This window comes from Salmo salar, chromosome ssa01, assembly GCF_905237065.1.
Source record: "Salmo salar chromosome ssa01, Ssal_v3.1, whole genome shotgun sequence".
NCBI classification, from domain to species: Eukaryota; Metazoa; Chordata; class Actinopteri; order Salmoniformes; family Salmonidae; genus Salmo; species Salmo salar.
The window spans coordinates 73,281,550-73,295,150 of NC_059442.1; the positions used below are offsets into that span (position 1 = coordinate 73,281,550).

The 13,601-nt window shown below is 42.5% G+C and overlaps 1 protein-coding gene across 1 annotated transcript in view; it reads left to right on the plus strand.

The window, feature by feature from the left end:
* LOC106608383 (zinc finger CCHC domain-containing protein 24) overlaps positions 1-13,601 on the plus strand; it is a 64,120-nt gene that overhangs the window by 2,240 nt on the left and 48,279 nt on the right. Inside the window, exon 2 of the mRNA XM_014206298.2 lies at positions 10,136-10,336. Coding sequence (XP_014061773.1) covers positions 10,136-10,336 — 201 coding nt within the window. The remainder of the gene's footprint in view (positions 1-10,135; positions 10,337-13,601) is intronic.

Genomic DNA, 13,601 nt, shown 5'->3' on the forward strand with positions numbered 1-13,601 from the left:
TCACGTACTCTTTGCACTGTATCTGTGCGCTGTTGGCAAGAGACCATCAACAAAGTTAAACATGGGTCGATGGAAACCTAGCTACCCACATAAAAATACTACAGTTTACTATAGAATACTACACTAATTACCATAGAATTCTGTAGTAAACTGTAGAATACTATACTACACATTGTAATATCCTGTAACGGCTGTCTTCTGTAGAAATGGACCAAGGCGCAGCGAGACTGTGAATACTCATACTTTAATAGACTCAAGTAAGGCATCCACAGGAAAACAATAACACGACAGCAGCAACAGTTTGCAGGCTAAAAACGCAGTGCAAAACAACCACCCACAACCCCAAAGAAAAACACACACACCTATATAGGACTTCCAATCAAAGGCAACTCAACACACCTGCCTTCAATTGGAAGTCCCAATCAACAATACAAACATACCCAACACAAACATGCCACGTCCTGACCAAAACTAAAACACTAGCTCCATCTGCTGGTCAGGACGTGACATATCCCTCGATAATGTGTAGTACTTAGTATAGCATTTTGTAGTATACTGTAGAATACTATAATAAATACTATTTATTATGCACAAATAAAAACACTGTAGTAAATACTACTGAAATGTCAGCAAAAAACACTACAGTACGCAAAACACTACATTATTTAAAATATAGTAAATACTACAGCATTTCATTTGCAAATACCCTGCCCATTCCCCTTCCCCATATCCCAATTTGTGCCACCAGTAAGTGAGAAACCTACATGCCAAGTATAGACCATATATTGTGTTCCCTACAGGTTATAGAAAATAGCAGAAGCTCTGAACTCTCCGTTCAGAACCGAATCCTACCTACCCACAGGTTATGGAAAATGTGCTCTTTTAGTATTTCTCCAGTAAAGTTTCTTAAGGAGAAAGCACCCCACTTCTATTTCAAAGGTAATAAACAAAATCACTTTAGTAAATACTACAGTAATGTCCCCAAAAAGTAAATACTACAGTATAATACAAGTCTGCAAAAACACTGCAGTAAATAATACAGTATACTGTACTACTGTCCTCAAAAACACTACAGTAAATATTACAGTGCACTATTGTCCTCAAAAACACTACAGTAAATATAACAGTGCACTACTGTCCTCAAAAACACTACAGTAAATACTACAGTATACCGTACTACAGTCTGAAAAAACACTACAGTAAATACTACAGTACGCAAAAACACTACAGTAAATATTACAGTGAACTACTGTCATCAAAAACACTACAGTAAATATTACAGTACACTACTGTCCTCAAAAACACTACAGTAATTGCAACAGTATTTATACTATAGTCAACTGTAAATACTACAGTATACTACTGTAAATACTACAGTGAATACTACATTAATACTACTATTCCTATCATTGTATACTTTTTATAGAGGCTTTTCAGCCATTTAACATAAACCAGGCCTATGAAACATGGGTGTGGTTTTCATACATTAAAACCCATTGTGTAATGTCATACGATCCTACGATCTCCCTTGAGTAATGTGTTGCAAAAACACACACACACACACATACACCTAGAGAAAGACAACACACATGCAATCACAATGCACACAAGCGGTCGCGCACACACACAGAGTCTGGAAACAGTTGAAGCAGAGGGGGAATTTTTTTTTCACCTCGATGCAACGCCAAGTACAACAACCCATTCCAGAGGCTTGATAGGAGATTGTCACTGACTTAAATGTTTTTTTTTTTAAATCAGGTTTCTATCCAACCTTTTTAAAAGTACATGTGACATCAAAAATGTCACGGCAGGCCTGATGGAAACTTGTCTGTAAACTTTCCAAATGTCGACAACACCAAATACTGTGACATTCGTCGTTAAAGGTAGACCAAGGCGCAGCGTGGTTTGGGTTCATCATATTTATTTCTCAATGTGAACCAGTAAAAAACAATAAACAATACAACGAACGAAAAGCTAGGCGTGCAAACACATGCAACACCAAGCCAAGATCCCACAACTGACTGTGGCGAAAAAGGGCTGCCTAAGTATGATTCCCAATCAGAGACAACGAATGACAGCTGCCTCTGATTGGAAACCATACTTGGCCAATCAAAGAAAAAACAACATAGACATATGGTCAAAGCGCTGTATCTGGGGGGGGGGTGGTACTGTCACACCCTGACCTAACCAAACAGAGAAAAACGGCTCTCTCAGGTCAGGGCGTGACAGTACCCCCCCCCAAAGGTGCAGACTTCCGGCCGCAAACCTAAACCTATAGGGGAGGGTCTGGGTGGGCATCTACTCATGGTGGCGGCTCCGGTCCGGGGCGTAGCCCCCACTCCGACCGCTGATCCCACCGCTTTTGTGTCGCCGGAGGAACCAGACCGTGATCATCGCCAGAAGCTTTGAACCGTGGATCTTCGCTGGATGAGCCGGACCGTAGATCATCGCCAGAAGCTCTGAACCGTGGATCTTCGCTGGATGAGCCGAACCGTAGATCATCGCCAGAAGCTCTGAACCGTGGATCTTCGCTGGATGAGCTGGACGATACGCCAGAAGCTCTGAACCGTGGATCTTCGCTGGATGAGCCGGACCGTAGATCATCGCCAGAAGCTCTGAACCGTGGATCTTCGCTGGATGAGCTGGACCGTAGGTCATCGCCAGAAGCTCTGAACCGTGGATCTTCGCTGGATGAGCCGGACCGTAGATCATCGCCAGAAGCTCTGAACCGTGGATCTTCGCTGGATGAGCCGGACCGTAGATCATCACCGGCGACTCCGGACTGCAGACCGTCGCTGAAGACTCCAGGCTGCAGGCCGTCGCTGAAGACTCCGGGCTGCAGGCCGTCTCAGGAGGCTCCGGACTGCAGGCATTCCTCAGTCCGGAACAGGTCTCACCGGACTGGGGAACCTCGCTGGAGGCTGGGTGCGCAGAGCAGGCACAGGGTATACTGGGCCTTGGAGGTGCACTGGAGGTCTGGAGCTCAGGGCTGGCACAACCCGTCCTGGCTGGATGCTTGTTTTAGCCCGGCAAGTGCGAGGCGCGGGCACAGGACGAACTGGGCTGTGCAGGCGCACTGACGACACAGTGCGTAGAGCTGGCGCAGGATATCCTGGACCGAAAAGACGCACCGGAGACCAGGAACGCTGAGCCGGCACAATCCTTCCTGGCTGAATGCTCAGTTTAGCCCGGCAAATGCGGGGCGTAGGCACAGAGCGCACCGGGCTATGAATGCGCACAGGAGATACGGTGCGCATTACCGCATAACATGGTGACTGACTGTTCACCTTTTCCCCACGGTAAGCACGGGGAGTTGGCTCAGGTCTCCACCCTGACTCTGCCAATCTCCCCGTGTGCCCCCCCCCAAAAAAAAAATTCTGTGGGGGGCTGCCTCTTGTGCTTGCCTCGTTGCCGGGCTAGTTCCTCTTCTCGTCGCCGCTCTGCTCTCACTGCCTCCACCTGTTCCCATGGGAGGCAATCCCATCCAGCCTGGATCTTCTCCCACGTCCAGGATCCCTTGCCGTTCAAACAATAAACAATACAACGAACGAAAAGCTAGGCGTGCAAACACATGCAACAACAAGACAAGATCCCACAACTGACTGTGGGGAAAAAGGGCTGCCTAAGGATGATTCCCAATCAGAGACAACGAATGACAGCTGCCTCTGATTGGAAACCATACTCGGCCAATCAAAGAAAAAACAACATAGACATACACCACATAGAATGCCCACCCCATGTCACACCCTGACCTAACCAAACAGAGAAAAACGGCTCTCTCAGGTCAGGGCGTGACAAATACGCTAGACAAGGTGGGATCTTTTTGTGTCTATAAAATGTAATATGCGAGAAATGTCGGTAGAAACACCTTTATGGACAAATATTGATATAATAACCATCATATTGAAGTAAACTTGAATCACAAGATGATATGGTGTGTGGTCCTCCCACTACGACTCGGGAGAGCACACAGTTTATTAGGCTACAGATTAAATAAGTTATGATGAACTTCACAGGGTGGTGAAAGTGCACAGGGAAATGATATTCAATGTTCTGATCCAGAGCAAATAGGGTAAAGCCTTGCTCAAGGGCACATTGGCAGATTTCTTTCACCTAGTCCACCCAGGGATTTGAACCAGCAACTTTTTGGTTACTGGCCCAATGCTCTCAACCGCTTGGCTACGTGCCACGCTATAAATCAGAAATGTTTCTGACAAAACCATCAGTAGATTTGAAAATGAGATGAAAACCAATTTAACTATATTTTTTATTCGGTACATGGGAATTTAACCGCAAAAGGTATTTTTATGTGCGCTACGTCAGCACGCAAAGCTTTTTATCCACAAAAGGACAATTTGATGGAAGCATCTCTGGTGGGAAAATTAGCATATTGATTTCATGCATATTTTAGAATATTCGCATGAAAATCTGTCGCCAATTGGATATAAACCTAGCTCATCAAATAAAATAGGTAATAAATTAAAGGCCCAGTGCTGTCAAAATTCAGTTTTTTCTTTGTTAATATCATATTGTACAACAGCTGATGAAACTAATACTGTAAACATACAGTTGAAGTTGGAAGTTTACATACACCTTAGCCAAATACATTTAAACTCAGTTTTTCACAATTCCTGACATTTAATCCTAGTAAAAATTCCCTGTCTTAGGTCAGATAGGATCACCACTTTCTTTTAATAATGTGAAATATCAGAATAATAGTGGAGAGTGATTTGTTTCAGCTTTTATTTCTTTCATCACATTCCCAGTGGGTCAGAAGTTTACATACACTCAATTAGTATTTGGTAGCATTGCCTTTAAATTGTTTAACTTGGGTCAAACGTTTCGGGTTGCCTTCCACAAGCTTCCCACAATAAGTTTGGTGAATTTTGTCCCATTTCTCCTGACAGAGCTGGTGTAACTGAGTCAGATTTGTAGGCCTCCTTCCTTTCACACGCTTTTTCAGTTCTGCCCACAAATTGTCTATAGGATTGAGGTCAGGGCTTTGGGATGGCCACTCCAATACCTTGACTTTGTTGTCCTTAAGTCATTTTGCCACAACTTTGGAAGTATGCTTTGGGTCGTTGTCCATTTGGAAGACCCATTTGTGCCCAAGCTTTAATTTCCTGACTGATATCTTGAGATATCCAAAAAGTATGATCTTTGTCCCCATGTGGAGTTGTAAACCGTAGTCTTGCTTTTTTATGGTGTTTTTGGAGCAGTGTCCTCTTCCTTGCTGAGTGGCCTTTCAGGTTATGTCCATATAGGACTCGTTTTACTGTGGATATAGATACTTTTGTACCTGTTTCCTCCAGCATCTTCACAAGGTCCTTTGCTGTTGTTCTTGGATTGATTTGCACTTTTTGCACCAAAGTACATTCATCTCTAGGAGACAGAACGCGTCTCCTTCCTGAGCGGTATGACGGCTGCGTGGTCCCATGGTGTTTATACTTGCCTACTATTGTTTGTACAGATGAGCGTGGTACCTTCAGGTGTTTGGAAATTGCTCCCAAGGATGAACCAGACTTGTGGAGGTCTACAATCTTTTTTTGAGGTCTTGGCTGATTTCTTTTGATTTTCCCATGATGTCAAGCAAAGTGGCACTGAGTTTGAAGGTAGGCCTTGAAATACATCCACAGGTACACCTCCAATTGACTCAAATGATGTCAATGAGCCTATCAGAAGCTTCTAGATCCATAACATCATTTTCTGGAATTTTCCAAGCTGTTTAAAGGCACAGTCAACTTAGTGCATGTGCATGTAAACTGTGACACAGTGAATTATAAGTGAAATAATCTGTCTGTAAACAATTGTTGGAAAAATTACTTGTGTCATGCACAAAGTAGATGTCCGAACTGACTTGCCAAAACTATAGTTTGTTAGCAAGAAATTTGTGCAGTGGCTGAAAAACGAGTTCTCCAACCTATGTGTATGTAAACTTCCGACTTCAACTGTATGATTTAAAAAACAATCTATGTTATTTCCTGATAGTTGCTGGTTCAAAATACAATCCACACAGGATCTTCTAATCAGCAGGTTGGCATGGACAGGATTTTCGGCTTTCCATGGTGACATCACCATGCGGTAAATTGGTTAATAGACCACTCCTAAAGAGTCATTGCTAAATTCTTGCTTGAGAAATAGTATTTTGCTAATAAGCTACTTTTGGCCATTTTAATGGCAATCTATTAAAGCAAGATACTTAATTGTAACCCAGAAATTATTTGATATTGATATGAAAATGGCTGCATTAGGCCTTTAAGGTGTTATGATGTGAGGAAAACGAGTGGTTGTGAACAGAGATGAGCAGTATTTATATTACATGTATTACATGGAGTGACAAGGAGTTGAGTGTTGGAACAAAACAGGCCTGGATTCCAGGCTGAAGATTATGCTCCATATTGAATATTGCAAAAGACACTGTATTGCCCCTGATCTCCTTGCTTGCAATCCTGTCGTAGAGGCTACTCTGATCACTTAACCTATTTGTATTGGAGAAATAGAGTATATCAACAGTTGTATCCGAAAATCATTCTTGCCTACTATGAGCACTGTTCAAAACTAGTGCATTATATAGGGAATAGGATGCCATTTGGGATGCAACCGAACAGCAGTGTTTCCCTCCTCTGGTGTGTACAGCTCACCCGTGGAGCTGTGAATTCAGCCAGTTACTCAGATGAGATGAGTAATGCATCCCAAATGGCACCCTGTTTCCTTTATAGTGCACTACTTTTGACCAGGGCCCAAATGGTAGCTCAATCCCCATCAGGTGTCCATAGGGGGACAATTTGGCCACTCGCTACCACATGGCGTATGAGGCAGGAGAGGGAAAACTGTGGATTTACAGCCTAGGGGAAGAGACGGGCTCTATGGTCACTTTATATAGTGGCTAATGTACTGTATGGTTGACCTGTCTTCACTGATTTGATAGTAAGGCACAGAAAGCTGTATATACAGTGTACACTATCTATACTATTCTATGTCTATAGGGCCATGAGTTTTTTCCCACCACTTGACCATGGCCCTTTTTCCTGATCAGGTCACGTTGTCAGTCAACACTCCTGGCCCTAGATAATGTGGCATAATATGTTTGTCAGATAGAACTGGCAACTTCCACAAGGAAGAACAATAGCAGAATATCAACAGGCAGTGGATAAAATCAATGGCAGATGGAAAGCCATGGAAACCATAAAGAAAGAAAGAAAGCTAATATTTTATTTATCCAGGGTAGAATCTAGTAAATGAACATGCACACACAAACGGATGCACACACACACACACAGGAGCTGATAAGAGTTGATGTGAGCTGCCTCCCGGGCTGGTTAGTTAAAAACTAGGACCGACCACTGCTACACTGTTGCCAAGTGTAAGATTTCTGTGCTATGCAACATAAGACATCAACAATAACATAAGTTCTCCCAAGGAGAGATATCATTCACAAAGACTCCAGTAACTTTCCATAACTCTTGACAGTGTTGGCATATAGCTTGGATTCCTTCCATGTCTCAGTTTTAACAGTGGACTGTTAGGGCTATACATTGAAGAGGAGAGGTCATCATAACTAGGACCTTTTCTTAGGAAAAGCTATAAATAGGCCTAGAAATTAGGGTTAGGTCTCGTGGTCAGGAAAAACTCTGGGCCTTATTACAAGGGTCATGTCACAAGCAGGAAAACCTCCTGTCCCTCACCATAGACAGAGGTTGAACCTACTTACCTAATTCATTGTCACTTCTATGTCAATATTTCAAACGGAGGACAAAGTGAATAAAAAGGTTTTTAAAAATGTATTCTCTCCTTCAGTTTGCTAATGGAATTTGATATTCAGAGTGCATTAAGCAGACACTGGAGCACCAATCTCACGCAACAATTGACTGGCACAACTTCTCAGAGTGAGCGACAAACCATCCTCATGGCGTGATACTTCAAACAGATCTGGGAACATAATAGCCTGGTCTTAGATCGTTTGTGCTGTCTTGCCAACTTCTATATAGCCATTGTCACGCAGTACAGCATAAACAGATCTGGGACCAGGCTATGAACACCATCTCTTCTCTCTCTCTCTCTCTCTCTCTCTCTCTCTCTCTCTCTCTCTCTCCTTGTTTACTGTAATTCATCCTTCTCTAAAGTCCTGTCTTCCTTTGTGACATCCCCAGTACTTTTCCAGTTCATAAGCAACAGCTGGACTGAGCACCAGATGTGCTGAATTTAATGAGAGAAAAGACGGAGGGCATAGGACAGTCAACGGAAATTGGTGATTAAACTCAACAGCATCGCAAATGCAAAAAAATCCATATTGTTTCATTAGTGGTATTATGTACCCATAGGTTGTCAAACTACTCTGTAAGCATGATAGTGGAGTTGCAGGTGTTCTTCATAAACATACTCATAAAGCTTGGTGCTCTGCCACAAAAGTAATGATGGAATAAGAAATCCTTAAAATCCTGACATTAGGAAGAACAGGCAGCACTTCAAACTTTGCATTAAGTTACCACAAGAAAGACACATCACCTCATTTTCATATCTTCCTTTATTCTACAGTCGTGGCCAAAAGTTTTGAGAATGACACAACTATTAATTTTCACAAAGTCTGCTGCCTCAGTTTGTATGATGGCAATTTGCATATACTCCAGAATGTTATCAGATGAATTGCAATTAATTGTAAAGTCCCTCTTTGCCATGCAAATGAACTTAGTCCCCAAAAAAACATGTCCACTGCATTTCAGCCCTGCCACAAAAGGACCAGCTGACATCATGTCAGTGATTCTCTCGTTAACACAGGTGTGAGTGGTGACGAGGACAAGGCTGGAGATCACTCTGTCATGCTGATTGAGTTTGAATAACAGACTGGAAGCTTCAAAAGGAGGGTGGTGCTTGGAATCATTGTTCTTCCTCTGTCAACCCTGGTTACCTGCAAGGAAACACGTGCCGTCATCATTGCTTTGCACAAAAAGGGCTTCACAGGCAAGGATATGGCTGCCAGTAAGATTGCACCTAAATCAACCATTTATTGGATCATCAAGAACTTCAAGGAGAGCGTTTCAATTGTTGTGAAGAAGGCTTCAGGGCACCCAAGAAAGTCCCTCAAGCGCCAGGACCGTCTCCTAAAGTTGATTCAGCTGCAGGATCATGGCACCACCAGTACAGAGCTTGCTCAGGAATGGCAGCAGGCAGGTGTAAGTGCATCTGCACGCACAGAGGCGAAGACTTTTGGAGGATGGCCTGGTGTCAAGAAGGGCAGCAAAGAAGCCACTTCTCTCCAGGAAAAACATCAGGGACAGACTGATATTCTGCAAAAGGTACAGGGATTGGACTGCTGAGGACTGGGGAAAGTCATTTTCTCTGATGAATCCCCTTTCCGATTATTTGGGGCATCCGGAAAAAAGCTTGTCCGGAGAAGACAAGGTGAGCGCTACCATCAGTCCTGTGTCATGCCAACAGTAAAGCATCCTGAGACCATTCATGTGTGGGGTTGCTCACTCACAATTTTGCCTAAGAACACAGCCATGAATAAAGAATGGTACCAACACATCCTCCGACAGCAACTTCTCCCAACCATCCAGGAACAGTTTGGTGACGAACAATGCCTTTTCCAGCATGATGGAGCACCTTACCATAAGGCAAAAGTGTTAACTAAGTGGCTCGGGGAACAAAACATAGATATTTTGGGTCCATGGCCAGGAAACTCCCCAGACCTTAATCCCATTGAGAACTTGTGGTCAATCCTCAAGAGGCGGGTGGACAAACAAAAACCCACAAATTCTGACAAACTCCAAGCATTGATTATGCAAGAATTGGCTGCCATCAGTCAGGATGTGGCCCAGAAGTTAATTGACAGCATGCCAGGGCAGATTGCAGAGGTCTTGAAAAAGAAGGGTCAACACTGCAAATATTGACTCTTTGTATCAACTTCATGTAATTGTCAATAAAAGCCTTTGACACTTATGAAATGCTTGTAATTATACTTCAGTATTCCATAGTAACATCTGACAAAAATATCTAAAGACACTGAAGCAGCAAACTTTGTGGAACTTAATATTTGTGTCATTCTCAAAACTTTTGGCCACGACTGTACATTTCTTGTCATGTTTTTTCCCTGCGTTAAATGCCAACCATGTTTTCCTGTCTCTCCCTGTTCCAGGCATTGAATAACAGGGTATATAAAAATGTCTCGCCATACGACTCGCTCAACAACATTGTTGACGGACTCAGCTCCTTGACGGACCACTTCTCCGACCTCTCCCTCTCCTCAGAGCCCCGCAAGCCAAGCAAAAGACCCCCGCCCAACTACCTATGCCACCTCTGCTTCAACAAGGGACACTACATCAAAGACTGCCCCCAGGTAGGACACAGACTGAGACAGTCCTTATTCATTCACATTAATGTTTGTTTGTTTGTTTGTTCAGTCATTCATCAATCCATACATTTTTGGGGGTCCTACCTCTAATTCTATTGGTTCAGTATCTTTCGATTTCAAAATGCTACTGGCTGCCATCGAGAGTCAACATGGTGTCCTTTGAGTCATGTGACCATATTTCCAGCCAATCATGTCCCTTTTAAGTTGACCAATGGCTGTGCGGCGGTGTCATCTGTGTGATGCCCTGATATAATTGTCAGACAGACAGTCCTGTGTCCTCTGTAGTCAGGAGTGTGTGTTAGTTACGTAGACGGACAGACTACTGAACTTCACTATGAGGGAGGAAGAGTAGGGTGAAGTTGGCCCCTAGTTGCTGATCTTGGGTCAGTTTAGCATTTCCCCCACTAATGGTTAACGTTAGGATTGGGGGAAGGGAGGTTGATCCTAGATCTGTACCTAGGGGAAACCAATCAGAGTAAGGAACCAGCAGGGAATGTTATATAATGTATGTTGTATATATACAAAATACATTTTATCATCAGCAGAATACATTGAATCATTAGCCAGGAGATTTCATTTGTTACATTTCTTCTGTCACAAATGTAACGTATTTGTAACTGCTTAAATGTCACACATAAGGTGTCTATTGGTCACATCGGTGTGTTGTGTCACTATAGGGGCGATCAGGTGCCAGGTTGGTAGTATGCACAACTTTCAAAGAAAAACATTCCTTTTTATCTGTTTGAGTGTGTAATCTTGTTGAAACAGCTTTGAATGCATAATCAAAGTGGCTAGTGTTTCAACGGCAAGGTTTGGACAAAAAAAAAGTTGTTTAATGGGAAGAATATCCCATAGTTTGTACTTTTCCCCTCTCGGTTTTCCAATATTTTTGTATTTTATGACGCAGGTCTCTCTGTAAAGAAAACAAGTGTAACCATGGCAAATTAGCAGCGAGTTCCAGCTGTGAGGTCCCATGGGTAATAGAGTGTGACCAATGGGGTCCAGGCTGAGCTCACCTCTGTTTAACAGAATCAGTACCGGAGTGTATTCATTACAGAAACCATTTACTGTTTAAGAACCAAACGGAAGCAAACAGAGAAAAACAAGTGTTTCTATTGGACAAATTCACGTAGGTCCCTCCCTGTTTCGTTCGGTTTGCTTCCATTTAAGAAACTTTTTGCAACATCATTTTTTTTATAAAAATGTTTTATTTCACCTTTATTTAACCAGGTAGGATAGTTGAGAAAAAGTTCTCATTTACAACTGCGACCTGGCCAAGATAAAGCAAAGCAGTGCGACAAAAGCAACAACACAGAGTTACACATGGGAAAAACAAACGTACAGTCAATAACACAATAGAAAAATCTATGTACAGTGTGTGCAAATGAAGTAAGGTTAGGGAGGTAAGGCAATAAATAGGCCATAGTGGCGAAATAATTACAATTTAGATAAAAATAGCAGATACGTACCACATTGGGTGAGGCGGGTTGCAGGAAAGTATATTTAGATCGTAGGTGGAAAGTGAGATTAAAATATATACGGAAAAAAACGATGAAACCGACTATTTACATGGGACACGACAAACACACGTCCGACTGCTACGCCATCTTGGATTTGTGTCAGCATAATGAAAACACCCAGGACTCTATGGTACTGATGTTACTGATCTACCCCTAGAAATAGAATGTGTGGAACAGGCTTGGAACATCTGACATTGGCAATTTGACTGGTAAACTCATTCTAGTTTTGTGGATCTACCCACCTATTGATTGGATGATGTACTGTATGTATGGGAGACATCAAATTATGTTTTTTAGTATCCAAAACGACCACAATATATGATAGCCTATTCTAGTAATGATAAATGTTTAAATGCACCCAAAAATACAGTATAAATTATTGTACATGGATATGATGCAAGCATTACAATATTGACATCATGCCATATTATGCACACGATGATGGCGTAACATGTCACAATAGTACAACTGAAATAGCATTCAGAAATGCTAGTGATACTGAGATAGGGATTATGGACCACAAAATGACTATTGTGGTTTTCACGTACGGGCGCTTTGAGGAACGTTCTGTCTCCCTTTACCACGTCTTGTACAGTAAAAGCAAACTGCATGGACTGGGTTTAAAATATGTTATTTTGAAACAGGGACACTCATTGGTAGTTTTTCTCTGAATTGTGGTGTGGAGATGTTGTTGTTAGACAGGTCCATAGTGACGACAGATGTTCTCTCTCTTTCGCTCACCCTCTCTTGCTCTTATTGTGTGTGTATTGTAGAGCTTTCTAGTTGTTTTTCGACCTGACCGAATCAACGCTAATCCTTGTATTAGGAATGACTTAATGAATTACGTTGAAGTTTATTGTGTTGATGTTGTAAATCCGTGCTTAATAGTTATCACTGTGTATTTAGAGCACTGAACCGCTCGGTCGGAGGGCAGCAGTTGCAGGGCACTAATTGCAGTATAGTTTAGTGAGTCAGTCAATGTTAAGCTTTTGTTTTATTACGACCAAACCCCTTCGACATTAGACTGCTATGAAACCAATCTGTCAGCAGGACAGCTAGCCTACAAGGGCGAAACTCAAGTGTGTGTGGTGTGTGTGCGTGTGCGTGAATGGGTGTAACTCAAATCACAGCGGTTCTGTCAGGTCTCCCCAACTGTTTGTGAAACTGCCAATGGATACACGGAAAACATCAGATCTCCTGTGTGTGTGTGTGTGTGTGTGTGTGTGTGTGTGTGTGTGTGTGTGGGTGTGTGTGTGTGTGGGTGTGTGTGCGTGTGTGTTTCAACCACTTCTGCGTCACAAATGGCACCCTATTCCCTGCCATTTGGAACACAGACCATATCTCTGTTACATAGCCCTCTCCTGGGCTTTATCTACTATGATTCACCCCCCTACACGCGGTTACAGAGACACCCATCAACGCACACATACATCATACAGTGGATATAAAAAGTCTACACACCCCTGTTAAAATGCCAGGTTTTTGTGATGTAAAAGAATGAGACAAAGATAAATCATGTCAGAACTTTTTCTACTGTTAATGTGACCTATAATGTGAACAATTCAATTGAAAAACAAACGGAAATCTTCGAGGGGGAAAAATGAAAAATAAAAACCTTACAATAACCTGGTTGCGTAAGTGTGCACACCCTCTTATAACTGGGGATGTGGCTGTGTTCAGAATTAACCAATCACATTCAAACTCATCTAAATAGAAGTCATTACACACCT